The sequence below is a fragment of the Heteronotia binoei genome, chromosome 3, assembly GCF_032191835.1.
Source record: "Heteronotia binoei isolate CCM8104 ecotype False Entrance Well chromosome 3, APGP_CSIRO_Hbin_v1, whole genome shotgun sequence".
Taxonomy (NCBI): domain Eukaryota; kingdom Metazoa; phylum Chordata; class Lepidosauria; order Squamata; family Gekkonidae; genus Heteronotia; species Heteronotia binoei.
In genome coordinates, this window is record NC_083225.1 from 134,203,640 (window position 1) to 134,223,051 (window position 19,412).

Sequence of the window (19,412 nt, forward strand, 5' to 3'; positions counted from 1 at the left end):
ACTGCTATAGCTGAATGTGTGACTTTATACAGCCAAAAACATGCATGTGCTAATGTGGCTTTGATACTCTTCACTAGGCTGGGTTGGAAAATACAATCCTGTAGTTAGAGAACACAATGCTGCCTGATCCTATGTTTCCTTACTTGGAAGTAAATCCCACTGTTTTCAATAGGTCTTCCAACCAAATATCCATAAGTCTTTAGACAGCGATGAAAGCCTTGTGCAGCTAAGTGTCAGAATTAGCAGACTGATTATACAAATTTCATCAAACTTTTAATCATGGCATTTTAAATTCTCATATCTTACCTTTACTAAAAATGCAAAGGAATCTTGTGGCACCCTAAAGGCAACAAATTTACTGTGTTCTAGTCCAGAAATATTTATTTCACAATAAAGCTGTTCAGCTGACACAACTTCCCCACTTGAATTCTACACGATGTAATCTATCAGAGACCTAAATATCTCAATGGGCATTTGTAAAACAAACTGTAACCAGACTAAACAGCATTTTCCCTGTTCCCTTTTCCTTATTAAGTCTTACTGCATTTTAGCAGTAGTTTTATGGCACCTTTACAACACCTGGCAAACAATGAGTCAGGAGACACAGTCTGCTTTCCATTTTGGCCAAGTATGCTACAATTTTCTGCTGTGCTCCAGAATCAATCAATCAATCCGTCCATCCATCAATCAGGATACATATAAGTTTGAGTCAAAAGCTTATACCCAGAATTAAACTTAATTGGTCTTAAAGGTATCACTGGACTCAAACTTTGTTCTGCTGCTCAGACCAACTTGGCTACTCACTTGGAACTACCAATATAGAAAAGTGTTTGCTTTTCTCTATTCATTTTAAGTTTTACTGGATCTTGTATGATACTTTCTTTGGAGAATAAATATTTTACAGCTAAGCAAGTGTGTCTGTTCTACTATTCTCATTACACAATACTCTCTGAGCTTATTTATTCCCACCTCAAAATTTGTGGCTGTAAGCTCTGCTTAGGAAACTTTAGACCAGAGGTGGCCAAACTGTGGCTCAGGAGCCACACGTGGTTCTTTCAAACATATTGTGTGGCTCTTGAAGCCCTCACTGCCCCATCAGTCAGCTTGGAGAAGGCATTACTCTCTTTAAATCACTTCTCCAAGCCAAGCCAGCCAGCAGCTTAGAGAATGCATTTAAAGTTAAGATTGCCTTCTTCCCACCTCCCCTTATTTGCCTTCCTTCCAGCTCTTAACCATCTGAACATAAGAGAAACCATGTTGGATCAGGCCAACAGCCCATCCAGTCTGACACTCTGGGTCACACAGTGGCCAAAAAAACCAGGTGCCATCAGGAGGTCCATCAGTGGAGCCAGGACACTAGAAGCCCTCCCACTGTGCCCCCCACCAACAAGAATACAGAGCATCACTGCCACAGCCAGAGAGATCCAACAATTTTTGTTGTGCAGTCGAGTCCGACTCTTTGCAACCCCATGGACCAAACCATGCCAGGCCCTCCTGTCTTCCACCATCCTCCGAACCCTGTGGCTAATAGCCACTGATGGACCCCTACTGCTCCATGTTTATCCAATCCTCTCTTGAAGCTTGCTATGCTTGCAGCTGTCACCACCTCTGTGGCAGTGAATTCCACGTGTTAATCACCCTTTGGATGAAGAAGTACTTCCTTTTATCAATTCTAACATGATTGCTCAGCAATTTCATTGAATGCCCATGAGTTCTTGTATTGTGAGAAAGGGAGAAAAGTACTTCTTTCTTTACCTTTTCTCTATCATGCATAAATCTGATGTTCATATCTTGCAGCTCTCAAACATCTGACATATATTCTATGTGGCTCTTACGTTAAGCAAGTGTGGCCATCCCTGCTTTAGACAAAGAGGGAGCAAACTGTGCTACTGCCGGCACAAAAGCAGCAGCAGAATCCCTCAGGCCTCAGCTTCGGCTACTTCTCCGGCCAGCCCCCTGAACATAATACTTTGTTTTACTAAAACTGTGTTTTAAGTAATGTCAAAACCTAAACGAAAGCCTTGCAGAGTAGACAAGCCTGCAGAAGGCATTTCTCAACCCCTCCCCACCGGAGACCTATGTGGGTTCTTCACGGATCCTTGGGTGCATCGAACGATCAAAGCTGACAAGGAAAAGGAGAGAAAGAGGGCGACGCAAAGGGCAGTCCTCAGGGAGAGCAGGCTTGCGGCCCCTCTCGGAGGTTTCCCGACCCACAATTTGGAGGCAACTTTTCAGGGTTTTTAATACATGTCAAGAGCGGAACAGGAGGCAGAGATTCGTGACATGGCTACTCACACGTCACTCCTCGAACTTCCCTTTTGCTAACGAGAGGGAGGCACCAACCCCCGCCCCTTCCATAGGCGGCCAAGCAACAAGTCCCCTTCAGCGAAAAAGCGGCGCTCTCCGGAGGGAGACATACACGTCAGCCTCGCCCCGCCCCGGAAGAAGGGCGGAGTGGCCGGCTTTTGCTCACGCTGCAGCCCGCGTGCCGAGCCCGGTTGAGCTCTGTGTGAAGGTTTGTATGTAACTGAGACATTTCGGAGTGGAGGGCGGGATATAAGTTCAGTATCATCATCTTCTTCTTCTTCTAGAGGGAGGGAGCCTTGCGCGGGTCCGGGGACTAATGACTCCCTTCTCCCTGAGTTTATAAGGCGGCCGCGCCATTTAAGGTGCGTCTTCTGTCACCCCCTCGTGCTCGGCAGCTCACACTCAAAACGGCGTCTTGTAGCTCTCTGGCTAAGATTATGAACTCTTGACTACTGCAGCAGATCTTTCCACCACGCTACCATGCTTTAGACGCCTGTAAAGCCTCGTTCTTTATACGCTGATCCAGCTCATCTCTATTTATGGGCTTTCTTTCTCATCCTTCATGCGCTCTCCTACTCCGAGCCGTGTTCTTGATGTTTGCGCGGCTGGATCCTTCCTAAGTTTGGACATAGCTGGGGTTGCCAGATTGGCCTTTGCTAAGACGGTAGAGCTTTAGGACGCTGCGAACACTTGGCTCTTTCGATGAGCAGGGCTGCTGGTCTCTTTGCAGGAATATTACATATGTTTTCTTTAGAATACGTGACCCGAATGTGTTCAAGGGCAGGCTGGCTTATATATACCACATCTAGAATGCTGGCTCCCGCTCTCCCCTGCAATTGATTGCAACCTGTTCACTTGGTAGGAAACAATGATTAAAGTGTATATGGAAGTGCAGTTCAGAGGACATCTAGAGTGAGCAAATATGCATATATGAATGTGTGTGGGGTTTGATTGTGACTGCAGCCCTACTCTGATGCATTTAGTTAAACATCTGCATGGATACTACATGCCCAGTATTATTTATTGAGATAGTTATATCACACTTTTCTTCCCAGTATGGTTTATGATATCATACTTCCCATCTCCATTTTGTTCTCTCAACAACCCTGTGAAGTAGGCTAGGCTGAGGGAGCAGACTGGTTCAAGGTCATTCAGGGAGCTTCCATGTCAGAGTAGGTACTCAAGCCAGGGGCCTAGTTTGATGCACTAACCACAGTTTCATGCTGGCTTTCTATGGAGTCCTGATTTTACAGAGAGAGAGAGAGAGCACTCCATACATGTTCAGCTGTAAACAGGCCTTGTAGAGGCACACTGTGACTGGGATGTTTACGGATATTTGAGGTTAGCTGTGTGGGAATGCAGAAATAGTCTGCTTAAGAGCATAAGAAAGCTTACATTCTGAATAAAACTTAGTTGGTCTTAAAGGTGCACTTGTCTACTGCTTTGTTCTGTTGGCATGTTTTCAGTTCAGATCACAGCCTTACCTGTAATATTTATAACTATGTAAGCATTTTCTTTTACAGAGTTGTCACTAAGATGTACCACAAAGTACTTTGAACACTCTAAATGACTTAATGCGAAAGAATGAGCACTCCTATTTTCTGAAGTTGATCTTTATTTCACATTGCCAGTTTCCCGAAATAAATATTGTTACCAATCAAGACCGTTCTGTTTCCAGAGACGAGCATCACAGATCTCCAGTTGCTTTTATTTTTTGACATTCTGATTTGGTAAGTCTTAAATGTATGTGAGAAATTTTTTTAGCTCTCCCCACCACCACCACTATTGTACAGTTGCCAGTTTTCTCTTAGTGCTGTTTTCTTAAATAGGTTTTGACCAAGAAAGGAAGGGAGCATAAAGTAGTACCTTGTTAAAATATTTAGTCAAAGATGTAGCAGGCAAGAAAGGGAAATAATGTTTTATATGTTACCTTCCTTGCCCATGGGGTTGCAGAGGTTGCTAAATGGCATGTTGGTGACATGTGCACAGCATCTTTGAGCTCCTTTAAAAAAAAAAATCTCAAAATGCTTTACATAATGGCAGTATTAACACAACCTCTGTGGCTGAAACCAGCTGCTAACAAATAAGTGGCGCTTCCCCAACAGAGAGCGGGAAGGTTAGTTGAGGATGCCAGGCAGTTTTCATTGTCATAGAACATGTCACAGGAGCCAAAGGAGCCAGATAGACCAGCATTTAAAAAGCTTTATTTCAGAGCCAAATACTCTGATAACAAAGGCTTGAAGAGCTGAGGTGACCCTGCTGAGATTTTATTCAGATTTCCCCCCCTCCCCCCACACACAGTCTGTCTTAGAAACCTAGAAGACTAGCTGAGGGTTTATATAGAAAAATACAACTTGGTCCTAAATGTGTGTAATAATAACTCAGTTAATGCTGATGCAGATGAGTACTTATGTCATTCAGCATCTCACTAACATGGTCTAGTGCTTTGAACTGAACACGCAAAATGCCACCATTGTTATATGTTTTGTTTGTAATGAAATTGAACTTTGGTGCTTCAATGGCCTCAAACACTTGAAAATTCTTTCTTTCTGTTGGAGTAATTGAGTGAAGAATGTCCATGTATGAACTCTCTAATGTGTAGGAACAGCACTTTTTAATTTTGTCTCAAGTATTCATCACCTTTGAGTACTACCTCAGTTACTTCCCCTTGAATGTGTTGTAGGGGTTCCGTTGTCTTTAGAACTATAGGCTCTGGAAAACTTTCTTCAAGGTGTAAATTGAAGGGCCTCCGTGTTCTCTGATTCTCTGAACAATTTCTGGGAAACTAAGGCTGAAGTCCTGTATGAGCAAGTTCCATGAATCTTATAAGTTTCTTGTAAGTAAGTTTGTGGAACTTGCATCTGTTTATCTATAGGCTATTTTTTATTTTGCTAGAAAGTGCAACTCCTTTGCCCTCTGTTGACAATATTTGGATGAAATCCTGTAAAGGTTTGCCTATTGTCTTTCCTTTTTTGCGTATTTGACTATTTTGTTTTAAGAACATAAGAGAAGCCATGTTGGATCAGGCCAACGGCCCATTCAGTCCAACACTCTGTGTCACAGAGTGGCAAAAAAATTTATATATACACACATACTGTGGCTAATAGCCACTGATGGACCCGTGCTCCATATTTTTATCTAAACCCCTCTTGAAGGTGGCTATACTTGTGGCCGCCACCACCTCCTGTGGCAGTGAATTCCACATGTTAATCACACTTTGGGTGAAGAAGTACTTCCTTTTATCTGTTTTAACCTGTCTGCTCATCAATTTCATCGAATGCCCACGAGTTCTTGTATTGTGAGAAAGGGAGAAAAGTACTTCTTTCTCTACTTTCTCCATACTATGCATTATCTTGTAAACCTTTATCATGTCACCCTGCAGTCGATGTTTCTCCAAGCTAAAGAGTCCCAAGCGTTTCAACCTTTCTTCATAGGGAAAGTGCTCCAGCCCTTTAATCATTCTAGTTGCCCTTTTCTGGACTTTCTCCAATGCTATAATATCCTTTTTGAGGTGCGGCGACCAGAACTGCACACAGTACTCCAAATGAGACCGCACCATCGATTTATACAGGGGCATTATGATACTGGCTGATTTGTTTTCAATTCCCTTCCTAATAATTCCCAGCATGGCGTTGGCCTTTTTTATTGCAAATGCACACTGTCTTGACATTTTCAGTGAGTTATCTACCACGACCCCAAGATCTCTCTCTTGGTCAGTCTCTGCCAGTTCACACCCCATCAACTTGTATTTGTAGCTGGGATTCTTGGCCCCAATGTGCATTACTTTGCACTTGGCCACATTGAACCGCAACTGCCACGTTGACGCCCACTCACCCAGCCTCAACAGATCCCTTTGGAGTTCCTCACAATCCTCTCTGGTTCTCACCACCCTGAACAATTTAGTGTCATCCGCAAACTTGGCCACTTCACTGCTCACTCCCAACTCTAAATCATTTATGAACAAGTTAAAGAGCATGGGACCCAGTACCGAGCCCTGCGGCACCCAACTGCTTACCGCCCTCCACTGCGAAGACTGCCCATTTATATTCATTCTCTGCTTCCTGTTACTCAGCCAGTTTTTGATCCACAAGAGCTTTATAAGAGTTTTACTTTATAAGATGCTACCGACAGGTGCTTCAGTCCTAAAGTTCGAGTCCCGTTGACATCAGTGAGATGCCATTCTGGCTAGCTAGCGTTATAGTGTGACACCCTAATCCTATGTTTACCTAAAAACAAGTTCTGTTAGATTGGTGAAAACGGTCCATGCTCACTTAGGTCCATTCATTTCAGATTTATGTCTAAGCTAAACATGCATAAGATTGGACTGATAATTTCTGGATTACTTGCATAGGATCATGCCCAAGAAAGGAAGGAGACAGACTGGAACAATGGAGGAACACCAGACACCACACAAACAAGCAAAAGTGGAAACTGCGTGCCCTTTGTTTATGAAATGTGACCACCCCGAAAGTATGTTTGAGAGTTTGATCTCTCCTGTCAAACAAGAGGAATTTTTCAGAGACTACTGGGAGCAGAAGCCACTGATTCTTAAGAGAGATGACCCCTCCATGACATCCTGCTATCAGGCTCTATTTCAGTTAAATGACCTGAAAAGCTTAGTCAGTCAGGGTTTATATTACGGAAGGGATATTAATGTCTGCAGATGTGTGAATGGAAAAAAGAAGATTTTTAACAAAGATGGCAAAGTCAGCTACGCACAGCTAAAGAAAGATTTTGATCAGAAAAAAGCTACAATACAATTTCATCAGCCCCAGCGATTCAAGGTGAGTACTTGTAGTTACTGTATTTTGTGGTAGCTTTTGCAATTGTAATTTTGAGTTGATGCAGGCATATGCTTAAGTGAGGCCCTTGGATCTCATGTGCTAACTTGGTATCTGGGTTCAGTGTTATGTGTGACTGACACCAGCCCAGCTGGAAAAGAGCTTAGAGATATTTCTCAAAAAAGGAAAGGAAGGTACTCAATTTCTATATTATCTACTTTATTGTTCCTTCTGGACTGCGATAACAAGATGCTGGCTAAGGTATGAACTTCAAGTTGTAGTATGGGGACTCAATATCATGTAATGCAGCTTGTCCATGGGTACTGTCAGGCCCGTAGCCATGGGGGACCTGGGGGGCATGGCCTCCCACCCAATCCCCCCTTGGACCTTTATGGCCCCTCCATTCCCCGGCTCTCTCTGTGCTGCTTTGGCGGCCCCCACCCCACTCCGTGGGCGCCTCCCCCCTCCCTTCCCAACTCATCAATGCGGCGAAATAGGGAAGAGCAGCCTTCAGCGGCCCTTTCAAGATGTCCCCCCTGCCGCTGCTGGTCACGTGACTGGTGGGGGCAGGGGGGACGTTTTGAAAGAGCCCCTGAAGCCCACTCTTCCCTGTTTTGCTGTGTTGGTGAGTTGGGAGGGGGAGGTGCTGCGCATAGGGGCGGGGCCACTAGAGCAACGCGGAGATCGAGGCCAGAGCGAGGGCTGCCAGAGGGGGGATCCTCCATACAAAAATTTTTCCTGTGGGCCCCGCCTTCTGGAATTTTCTGGCTACGGGCTCGGGTACTGTTTTCAGATTCTGGAATGCATTTGAAGGGCAGGTTTTCCTTTTTTCTAAGCATTTAACATGCCAAAAGGTTAGTTTGCATCACCTTGGGGGGCGGGGTAATTACAGAGTTGTTTCATATGTCAGCTTAATTGCATATTTTTGGAAACAGCATTTCTTAAATCTTGCTTGGTTTTAGAAATTCTGGGAAATGATATGACGTGTGCTTAGTTTACTAGACTGACATTCATTGTAAGTCTCAGGAAGCTACAAGAAGTGTCAGTTTTACAGGGTAATTTTAATTCATTTAGAGCAGGGGTCCTCAACCTTTTTAAATAGGGGGCCAGTTCACTGTCCCTCAGACTGTTGGAGGGCCGAACTGCCGTTACTGTACAAGGCCGCGGGCCGTCAGTTCTCCATCTTCTGCATCTCTCTCCCTTCCCCACACCACACACCCCGGCCTGGGAACTCACCTCACCTCGGTATCGCCTCACACTCTGTCTCTGCCGCCTCAGCCCAGTGCCAGAAGTGTGCGTTGCTAACGCAAGTTTAGGTCGAACGTCACTTCCGGTCTGATTTTGCCATAACCCGGCGGGCCGCATAAACGTCCTCAGCGGGCCGCAGGTTGAGGACCCCTGATTTAGAGGAAGGTAAAGCCAGTATTTTAGTGTAAGAGGAAGAATGCTTCAAGTCACCATGGTATTTGAATTGTCACACCTGTCATATTGAGTGGAAGCTCACTAGCTATAGGTATTAATACTTGGGTCAGCCATAGCTCTGGCAGAGGTTGTCCTTGAAAGCGCAGCTGCTGTGAGAGCCCTCTCCAGCCCCACCCACCTCACAGGGTGTCTGTTGTGGGGGAGGAAGGTAAAAGAGATTGTGAGATGCTCTGAGACTCTTCGGAGTGTAGGGCGGGATATAAATCCAATATCTTCTTCTTCTTCTCTTTTATGCACAAGTTCAATAATTGTTTTTAAGATACTTTACATATCTATGACTTAACTTTAGTTCATGTAAAGTATAACTCTTGCGTCAAATGCAATTCTGACATTTCTGAGTGGTTTAATCTGCTGTAAAGTGAAGAGAAAGTCATGTGCCATATGTGAATAAGGATACAATTATTTTCTGGGTTGTACGATAACCAAACCAATATTGATGCATGCCTACTTTATTTGGTACATAACATACTGTGCTTTAAAGGAATTACACTGTAACTGTCTATATAGTTTGCTTTAAAATATTTTGTTCCCAATACGCATGAACTTGCATGAAGTTGTCTTACGCTGAGTGAGATTGTTGGTCTATTGAAGTAAATACCATCTACTTTTGAGTAGTAACATTTCTTCAGGATCTCAGGTAGAGGTGTTTCACATAACTCACAACCTGATTCTGTTTTAACTGGAGACCTGGATCTGGAACTTCTTGCATGCCGAGCAGAGATAATCTGCCCATGAACCATGGCTTCTCCATTCTGTTCTTTCTCTTGAACTAGTTAGTGAATCTTTTTGTTTGGAATTACATAGTGAAGTTACTCAAATAAACTATAGTTAATGGGGAGGATTTGTCTGAGAGAGAAAATAAAGTGGACCAAAATGAAAAATGGCTAAATGGAATGTTCTTATATTCCAGGAATGTTACACTAACTTATCTGTCTATTAATTTATTGTATCTGTCTAATTTATCTGTCAATGAGTTTTGTTTCTGGGTCCAATAATCTCAAGTTAATATAATGTCCAAATTTGATCCTGCCTGCTGTTAGGTTTTTAAGTAGAATATTTGTAAGCACACAGCACTCCTGTTGGGAGGAGGAGCTAGTGTGCATTGTTGGTTGTGTATTCTGGTCATCCAGTCAGTCCAGAATGGTGTATGTATTTAGAAAAATATAGTGTAGATGTAATGGGGAGAAGAGGGAGCCATTGTTTTTGCCTTGCTTACACTCTATATTTCCTTAAAATAAAGGATGAACTCTGGAGAATCCAGGAGAAATTGGAATGCTTCTTTGGCTCACTGGTTGGATCTAATGTTTATATTACCCCTCCAGGGTCCCAAGGCCTGCCTCCACACTATGATGATGTTGAGGTAAGATGACCCAAAACTGTCTGTAATATCTTGGTTACAACTGCTCTTCACAGTAGAAATAAAGTGACTTCCTGGAGGCCATTGTGTGTTTTTTATATAATGAATAGTGTATGTATTCACACAGGTACATTCTGGCTCATGATAGTTATGTAAACCCTATTACTTGTTATGAGGATAGTTTTATGTTTTGTAAATGACTGTCAATGAATACATGTTCTCCAGTGAGGTTAGGTCAATGTGCTAGAAACTAGAGGGGCTTCTTGATGTACCATTGATTTGTGTCTCTGCAGGTGTTTATTCTACAGCTGGAAGGGGAAAAGCACTGGCAGCTGTACCAACCCACTGTGAATCTAGCTCAAGAATACAATGTTGAACCGGAGGATAGAATTGGAACTCCAACACATGACTTCTTATTAAAGGTACTGGTGCCTGGTCATGTGGTATCTAGACCTCAGATGGAAGATTTCATCTAAAAGTATAAAATCCACTCTCTTCTGCCAGGGGAGCTTGTCTGCATCCTCTAGATCTTAGAGGAAGATCATAGTGATTTTGCTGGGTGCATTTATCCTACTATGTTTCTGCTTTCAATCGTTTTTACTATTTTTATTTCTTATAGATCTATTCTGCATTATACAAATGAGAAGGTGTGTATGGCATAGTTCAAGGGTGTGGCTCTTGAAGCCCTCACTGCCCTGTTGGCCGGTTTGGAGAAGGCATTTCTCTCTTTAAATCTATTCTCCAAGCCTAGCCAGATGGTGGCTTGGAGAATGCATTTAAAGTTGCTTTCTTTCCCTCTCCCCTCCCTACTTCATCTTCCTTCCTTCCTTCCTTGCCTGCTCTCAACATCTGATGTTCATGTCTTGTGGCTCTCAGACATCTGATTTTTTATTCTGTGTGGCTCTTAAGTTAAGCAAGTTTGGCCACCCCTGACATAGTTTATGAGCAACAACAAAAATATGATTATGGGAATGAACCTCAAATGTCATTGGATTGGTGTGCTCACTTCTGACTTAGAAATAATTTCTACTTCCTTTGCAAACTATTGTTATGTTGAAACAACAATTCATGGTTTGTACACTTCCCTCCAACCTGGTTTGTTGTGAATGCAGTTGATTTCTGAGCTATGTGTATAGAGAGGGTGGAGGATTTCTATAACGAGAAACCATAGTTTGCTATCACTTGTGAATCATGCTTAAGTGTAGAGGCTGTTGTGTAGCCATGGCTGATTTAATTCAGATAGTATTGAGAACTTCACAATCTTGGAATTCTGCTTGCCTAAAGATGGCTCAAGGCATGTCCTCAATGCCAGAGCTTTCTCCACTAGCAGATTGTATTTTATGCTGATATAATGCATTACACTTAGCTGATCAGAACAATATGATATGGTCCACAGTAAATAATTGTGACTACTCTGTAAATTTACACATTGCTGGACTTGCAGGATAAATATTATCAGAATATATAAAGTTTAGCCTGCAGGGTTTTAGGATGGAATGTTTTTGCAACAGCACAGTTGTGCATGGAATTTGGATGGTTCTATCAGATCAGAATGGTAAATTCAACTGTTTTTGGTGGAGCTGAGAGATTTAAAAAATATACAGAAGCACAGCAGTGTAGGCCTTTTAAATGTCCAAATCATAATTTTAACTGTCTGTGTCCACCCCAACTCCTTCTAGCCTGGAGATCTGCTATATTTTCCAAGAGGAACCATTCATCAAGCTGACACACCTCCTGGGGTGTCTTATTCTACCCACGTGACCATCAGCACATATCAGAACAAGTAAGCACTCTCTTTTCCCTTTCTAGTGAAGTTTTCTAGCACACTTTCTTGAAGTTACTTTGTGGCAGTGGAAGCCACATGCTCAACACCAACTGAAATTCTTTGCTTTAAGTGAAATCCTGCGAAGTGCTTGATTGCATAAGTTGAGAACCTGTGTGTTGTATTTTGTTGACGATCCGTTGACTTTTGACCCATGGGGACAAGTTTGCAGCTTGGTATTATCTTGGACCATGCCTTGCTATTTGATAGATGTCATTAGAATGGCTTTTCCTTGATTTTTGCAGGTCTGGTTCTGTCTTGAAAGACAAGGATATTAACACACTGATTCATGCTTCTTTAATTTCCAGACTTCTCTGTAATCTTCTGCCCTTCAGGAGTACCTGGAACCTTCAGCTAATGCAAAGTTCTAGGTCTTATCTCTGGTTAAGGAGGCAGCCTTTATTTTGTTGACTACAGTGGTAGCTTCAGTCTAATTCATAGTGTTCACTTTGGTCTATAAAGCTATTCGTGGTCTGGATTCCACATTTCACATAATTGAAAAAGGGGATCATGCCAATTCACCTTACAAAACAGTATACTTGGGGTGAACATATGAAGCTGCCTTCTACTGAATCAGACCCTGGGTCCATCAAAGTCAGTATTGTCTACTCAGACTGGCAGCAGCTCTCCAGGGTCTCAAGCTGAGGTTTTTCACGCCTATTTGCCTGGACCCTTTTTAGTTGGAGATGCCGGGGATTGAACCTGGAACCTTCTGCTTACCAAGCAGATGCTCAGGGGTGAGGTGTCATTTCACTTCAAAGGATTGTAAACCCTTTATTATACATCTTCTGAAACCTCTTAAATTTTTGTTTAAGTGGCTTTTTGCATTTAAAGTGTTTAGTTTAGTTTTTAGTTTCGTTTTCACTAGGTATTCATGGAATGGTTGTCTCAATTGCTTTGTTGAGAACTTTCAAATATTTGTAGTAAAAAAGGTACATAAATAAACATGTGACTTTTCTGTTTGAAAAGTTATTTCATAATAAAGTGAACTGCAAGAAAATCATTGTCTGTGGTCACCACATGCATCACACAATCATTTTTACTCCATTCAGATAACCAGTTTATGAGTACAGTTTTTCTTTGTGTCACTGCACTGTTTTCTCACATTTACACTATATGAGGAAGCACTGGCAGCTCAAGGGAGAAGTTGTGCATCTTCCTTTGTGGGGTATTTTGCATGTTTTTCTGAACTGCATGAGGAAAAGCAGAGCTGCTTCCCTTGTGCTTTTTCTTTCTGTATTTTCTTGTTATATGCAAAACCAGTCTTTAGCCATTGGACTTGGGCTCATAATGAAATAATTTTGTTTTCAGTATTTGGTCTCTTTGTCTGCAGTAGGAAATTATAAAGTATTAGCGTAGAAGAACTATTGCTTTTCCAGTTTCTTAACCATTAAAGATATTAGGAGTTGTTTAGAAAGAGAAAATTAAATAGTTCAATATTTTTAAAGTAATTTTGTGTGGTGTGTGTGTGGTTTTTGTGGCGGTAGTCACTGGTACTAGCATCTATATTGGCGACTCTGCCATGTCCTGAGGGGGAAATGGGGTAGAAGTTGGTGCAGCCTTAAAAAATAAAAGCATACCTAAATGTAATTCTTAGCCAGTGTTGCTTGACTGACAAGAAATATTACTGGATAGAAGCATAACGGGTAGGCAGATTTTGTTGGTTATAATGAGTGTTGTATAGAGGTAGTCAGCGCTCTTTTTCTAGCAGGAGCTCATCTGCATATTAGGCCACACCCCCTGATGTGGCCAATCCTCCTGGAGCTTACAGTAGGCCCTGCACTAAAAGCCCTCTAAACTCTTGGAGGATTGGCTACATCAGGGAGGCATGGCCTAATATGCAGAGGAGCTCCTGCTAGAAAAAGAGCCCTGGAAGTAGTAAACATTTGTTTAACACCTAGTCAGACTAGAGGACATTTAATACATTTAATTCTACACTTTAACTAGAAGGAGTCCAGTTATTCCTTTTGGCTAAAATAACCAAAAGGATAACTGATCCTTGGCGTGTAAATATTCAGCATATGGTAATAGCACAACTGGGGTCCTGTAGGGTTCCATCTTGTCTCCCATGCTGTTTAGCATCATATGAAATTGCAGGGTGAGATCATCTGGAGATATGGAGTGAAGTGCCACCAAAATTCAGATGACACCCAGCTCTGTTTCACCTTAACAGCTGAGTCAGGTGGGTCAGGCAATGGTAATATTGGTTAAGACCAATATTACCATAGTGAAGCTGAATCCAGACAAGACAGAGGTAATGTTGACTGGAAAGGCAGATATTCTGGAGGGATTGAATTCACTTATCTTAGATGAAATAATGTTGGCTTTTTCAAAACAGGTTAAGAACTTGGTGGGGTGATGTTCATGGACCCTGCCTTGCTGTTTAAAAAGTAAGTTGGCATGGTGGCCAAGAGCACCTTCTATCAGCTGCATCTGATTCACCAACTTTCTCATTACCTAGACTCAGCTGATCTGGCCACACTGATCAATGCTTCTATAATGGTTGGATTACTGCAGTGCATTCTACATGGGGCTGCCAGTGAATACAACCTGGAAACTACAGCTGGTCCAGATGTCATCAGGGGCTATCTACTGGGAACATATGTTGCCCATTTTGAAACAGCTTCATTGGCTGTGAGTCTGTTTCTGAGTTCAATTCAAGATGCTGGTTATGACATTTAAAGCCCTTCATGATCTAATACACACATATTCAAAGGATAGTCACCTTTCATAGGTTTCTGTGTGCCACCAACTACCACTGAAGGAACAGGTTTTGGATACTATTGCATCCTGACCTATAGTTGGCATGTAGCATCGCTGTGGCATTTAGTGCCCTTTATCAGTTTTGGTTGGTTCACCAGCTATGGCAATTCCTTAGAAAGCATGATCTGACCACAGTGATCTGTGCTTTGATTACATCTCGGTTAGATTACTCTAATGTGCTTTATCTGTGGTTGCCTTTGAAAATGGTCTGGAAACTTGGAGCTTGTATAAAATGCAGTAGCCAGGCTATTGTCAGGGGTGGGATACAGGGATCATATCACTTGAGTGTTGAATGAACTGCACTGCCTACCTGTTTGTTTCTGGGGACAATTCTTACCTATTGGGCCAGGATACTTGAAGTTCTGCCTCTTCCCACATTGTCTAGCTTGCCAATTGAGAACTGTGTTACAAGCCTGGCTCTCTGTGCTCCAATTTTCAGAGGCAAGGTGAATGGCAACCATGTTCAGTAATGGCAGCTAGCTTGTGGAATTTCCTTCCCCTTGAGGTTCACCTGGTGTTACTTTCTTTTGGGCACCAGGTCAAAACATTTCTGCTCACCCAGGCTTTTAATTGGGGTGTTGATTTTTTTAAACACTATTTCAGTCTGGAAACTTATTTTAAGATGTCCATGGTCTGTTTTTATGGCTTATGCGGGGTTGTCTCCCCCTCTTTGCTGGATTTTAATAAATATATTTTAATGATCTGGTTTTATTGTTTATTTTAAAGGCCACCTCAGACAGGATCCTGGAGAGGCGACATAGAAATTTCCAAATAAAATAAGAAAACTTATTATTTAAGTTATTGGAAACAGCTCTGGAGTGGCCAAACTTGCTTAATGTAAGAATTATGTAGAATAAATGTCAGATGTTTAAGAACTGCAAGACATGAACATCAGATGTTTGAGAGCTGCAAGACAGGAAGGAAAATGGAGGGGAGGGAGGGAGGAGGGAAGGATAGGTAGAAAGAAAGCAACTTTAACTTTAAATGCATTCTCCAAGCCATCTGCTGGCTTGTCTTGGAGGGATGATTTAAAGAGAGAAATGCCTTCTTCAAGCTGGCCAACATAGCAGTGGGGGCTTCAAGAGCCACAGTTTGGCCACCCCTGAACTAGCTGCTGTTAGACCATTTGGCCTGATGCTTGAAGCATGCCTTCTTGTGTTGTTCATTTTCAACAGGAAAGATTGCTTCAGATTGACTTGCTTGTCATTCTTAATTTCTTTAATGCATTTTGCACAACAGCTCTTGGAGAGATTTCTTGTTGGATGTCATTCCTGGACTTGTGTTGGATACAGCAAAAGACAACATTGACTTTCGGAGGAGCATACCAAGACAGTTACTGATGGTAAAGATGCAAGGCTGAGGAAGCAACAGTGTGTGCAGCTCTCAGAGAAATAGTTCATGGTCTCCAGTTGAAGCACAGAGTAATTCCCTAGATTTCTAACAGGAGTTCAAAAGCTTAATTTTTTGGAAGGGATATGCTTTGTCTCTTAGAAGCAGATGTGACAAACTACATGGCTCTTTTAAAAATCCTGTGAGGGAGACCAAAGCATGACTGCTAAGTCTTGATGTTTTCTGTTTTATCAAGTACATTTTTAAATTGCCCTTCATTCAAAGTGCTGCCCCGTCCCCCTCCATTTTATTATCACAACAGCCCTGTGAGGTTAGTCTGCAAGTATGTGGATGCAATTGGCCCAGTGTCAACCAACAAGATTCATAACAGGATGGGTATTTGAACCTGGGTGTTCCCAATCCTAATCCAATAGAATGATCTCCATGCCTTAATGCCCTTGTTTTCCTATATTTCTCATTCTAGCTTGATCTCTTTATTATTAATGGAAACAATTAAGGTCTTTTAAAAAGGAGCCAAAGTCAGCTGGGAGCCAAATATAAAGTATTTTGTTTCAAAAAGATGCCAGAAGCTAAAGTATTCTAAGTGTGGCTTTGTTAGATTTTTTTTTAAGTAAAGAAAATGAATGTACAGTCTCTTGATATCACCGTGAGGATAAGAAATGCTGAAGGCTTAATGATCCAAAACGAACTCGGATACTTTTTCCAGAAGGCTTAATGATAACAAAGCTTGGCAAAGAAACTAGGCCTGAATTGGTTCCCAGGTCTTATGACTTTTCACCTCACTTTAAGAATCAATATGGATGATTTGAACCCAGGATTCTGGAAGGGGCTATGGCTCAGTGGTAGATCATCTGCTTGGCATGCAGAACATCCCAGGTTTAGTCCCCGGCTTTTCCAATTAAAATTTAGGTTGAACTGTTCCAGAATAACTAATATGTTTATGGAATGTAGCTTGATAGCAACCACATTCCAGATGATAAGCAAGCTATGTTGTATGTGTGCAAAACTCATACAGCACTCCCTACCACATTTCCAGTATGATAATTGGTTAGTTTCAAAAATTTTATTTTAGCCAAAACTTTGGTCGTAGGATAAAAAAAAGTTTTGCTGGTTCCAGAAGACTCCTTAATGTGACTTCTTTCTTTACGCAGCAGACTTTACAGTAGTTTGGGAGCCAGCATGTGTAAAATCTGAAGAGTTTTTATTTCCTTCTCTAGTGAATTATGATCTTGTTTCTAATACAGGCATGAACTCTTTCTTTTCTCCTTGTTTAGAAAATGGATTTGTCTGAATCATCTATGAGATTAAGTGGTTTCCTGAGACATCTTGCAGACCAACTTGCAGAAAATGGCAGAGAGCTGAAATCATCTGACATGAAAAAAGATTTTATTATGAACAGACTACCTCCTTTCTTGGAGACTAGCTTTGACCCTTTGGCTCCAGGTAACATAAAAGCAAAAAACTTGCCATTGGTGTTTTTCCCATGAAGAGTGAGGAACCAGTTTATATGATACAGTGGTGCAACTATTTATCATTCAAATGGCAGCAGTTTGCTGCAGATGAAGTAAGGGGTGAATTTGTTCAAAGGTTGTTTTTGAAGATTGAGTTCATTTTTGGTTTATTTTTGGAGGTACCTATAAAAGATTGCAGCTACTATTTCTGTTGTTGGACAAAGTAAGTCTTGTATTTTGTCTGGTGGAAGAAATTGTCTTTGCACTTTTTCATGGGAGTTTAATGGTTTAGAGTTAGACTTATCATGCAGGCAGTTATTTTACCCTTGTTCCAACTGCATCTACTTGACCACTGTGATTATCTTCAGAGGCCCAGCTTCAGGCTCCCCTGCCATCTGAAGGTAGACTGGTGACAACCTGAGAAAGGACTTCCTTGATCATGGTACTAAAATCAGAGAATTCCATCCCCAAGAAGAGTAGGCCGTCTCCCTTGATCACTGTCTTCCACTTATATTTTGTCTGGAGTACTCCTACTGACTCTCCTCCTCCTTTGCTTTGAGTTGTCAGTTTATATGTACTGTTTTAAAAAGGTGATTTTTTCTTCTAATTGTTCATTGCCTTGAGGATCCTAATTGGGCAGAAAGGTGGCATAAGAAGGTTTTATATAAATATTTTCAAGGCTGACTGCAGTAACTTGTTCTTAATTGAGAAACATTCTGCACTGTTAAGTAATGTGTTTATATTTTCCCTTTTAGGAGGCAAGCTACCCAAAGTTGACAGCACAATCAGATTACAGTTTAAAGAGTACACTGTAATTACAGTGGAACCAGATCAAGATCCTTTGGTGCGTATGCTGAGAATGCCTGTACTGAACAGATTTTCAGTAAAGCTTTCTGCTTTGTTACAGTGGCTTTGTGTTATTTTTAGACTACTTAGTTGTATCCCTCAGCACATGATTAGGATTTATGACATTGTAGTGACACACTTGCTGTGTTCTGAAAAGTGAAGGTGAAATGATATGAAAATATTTTTGGGGAGTTTAAAAACTAGACTTCAGGGTTTTGTTTTTTTTTAAAAAAAAATAACCAAATCTGACAGTAGCTGAGGAATTTATTGCATAATTTTATGCACTTGCTACCCACAGAAAGGATGAATGATAAGGCTCCTGCCTTCATCTTCTATGGGTATCAGAGGGTTAGGATTTGCTTCAACTGGTAACCCATCCATATACTCACTATGTCTTGATTCTTAGGATGATATACATAAAGAGATTTATATCTATCACTCCTTGAAGAACAAGAGAGAAATCCACATGATGGGGGATGAAGATATGAATGAAGAAAGAATATCTCAGGTTTGTCCTTCATAATGGCCTGTCTCATGCATATAGTATTTTGCTAAAGATATTGAATGCTTTTTTAAGTCAAATATCTGTAACAAACACTTTTTTAATTTAAAGATTCACGGGTTACGGTTTCCACTTTCCCATATGGATGCACTGAAGCAAATCTGGAGCTGCAATGCCATGTGTGTGAAGGATCTGAATTTGGCTTCAGATGCAGAGAAAGAAAACTTGGTAGTATCACTGTGGAGTGAGTCGCTTATTGAAGTAATCTGAAGGTGTAAGATGGCCAGAGTTGTGCAGTTTGAGCTACTAGTCTGTTTCACTAAGTGACTTAAATTATGATGCAGCCAAAGTTAAAAATGTACAAACTCTGCCGGTACTGGAAGAACAAAACATTGCCTCTCAAGTTTGTGAAGGCTTTTTTCCCCACATAACATGAACAGAATTGATTATGTATTCTAAATACTCCCAGGCATTGTTTTGTATATTGATAAAATAACCCATGAGAGCATGTACTGACATGTAACACATACTTCTAAAAAAATTAAAAATAAAGAGGTCGCTTTTTGATTTCTTGAGATGTAGAATGAGAGCACCAGTAAGGATGTAAAACCTCTGAAGCCCAGTTGGGTGGGACTTACCCTAGCGTTTGTGGTGAACACAAAGACTGCCACTACCATACTAAAAGAGTTAGACGTTTATTTCCTCAAGTGAACTAATAGTAGATAGTGCTATGGGCTACAAAGTAAAAAGT

At 41.5% G+C, this 19,412-nt stretch overlaps 1 protein-coding gene across 1 annotated transcript; it reads left to right on the top strand.

Annotated features, from left to right (window-relative positions):
• Positions 1-2,401: 2,401 nt before the first annotated feature.
• RIOX2 (ribosomal oxygenase 2) lies at positions 2,402-19,227 on the top strand. Its single transcript, XM_060234495.1, has 11 exons — positions 2,402-2,515; positions 3,831-4,037; positions 6,659-7,091; positions 9,811-9,930; positions 10,221-10,349; positions 11,607-11,710; positions 15,752-15,854; positions 17,137-17,305; positions 18,069-18,178; positions 18,584-18,667; positions 18,773-19,227. Exons 3-11 carry the CDS (start codon positions 6,663-6,665, stop codon positions 18,929-18,931), a joined length of 1,407 nt encoding a protein of 468 aa, XP_060090478.1. The 5' UTR covers positions 2,402-2,515; positions 3,831-4,037; positions 6,659-6,662; the 3' UTR covers positions 18,932-19,227.
• Positions 19,228-19,412: the final 185 nt, after the last annotated feature.

Coding starts and splice junctions, on each gene's coding strand:
- RIOX2 (XM_060234495.1), top strand. CDS start 6,663: ATGCCCAAGAAAGGAAGGAGACAGACTGGAACAATGGAGGAACACCAG. Junction 11,711..15,751: donor ATCAGCACATATCAGAACAA/GTAAGCACTCTC, acceptor TTTGCACAACAG/CTCTTGGAGAGATTTCTTGT. Junction 15,855..17,136: donor TACCAAGACAGTTACTGATG/GTAAAGATGCAA, acceptor CTCCTTGTTTAG/AAAATGGATTTGTCTGAATC.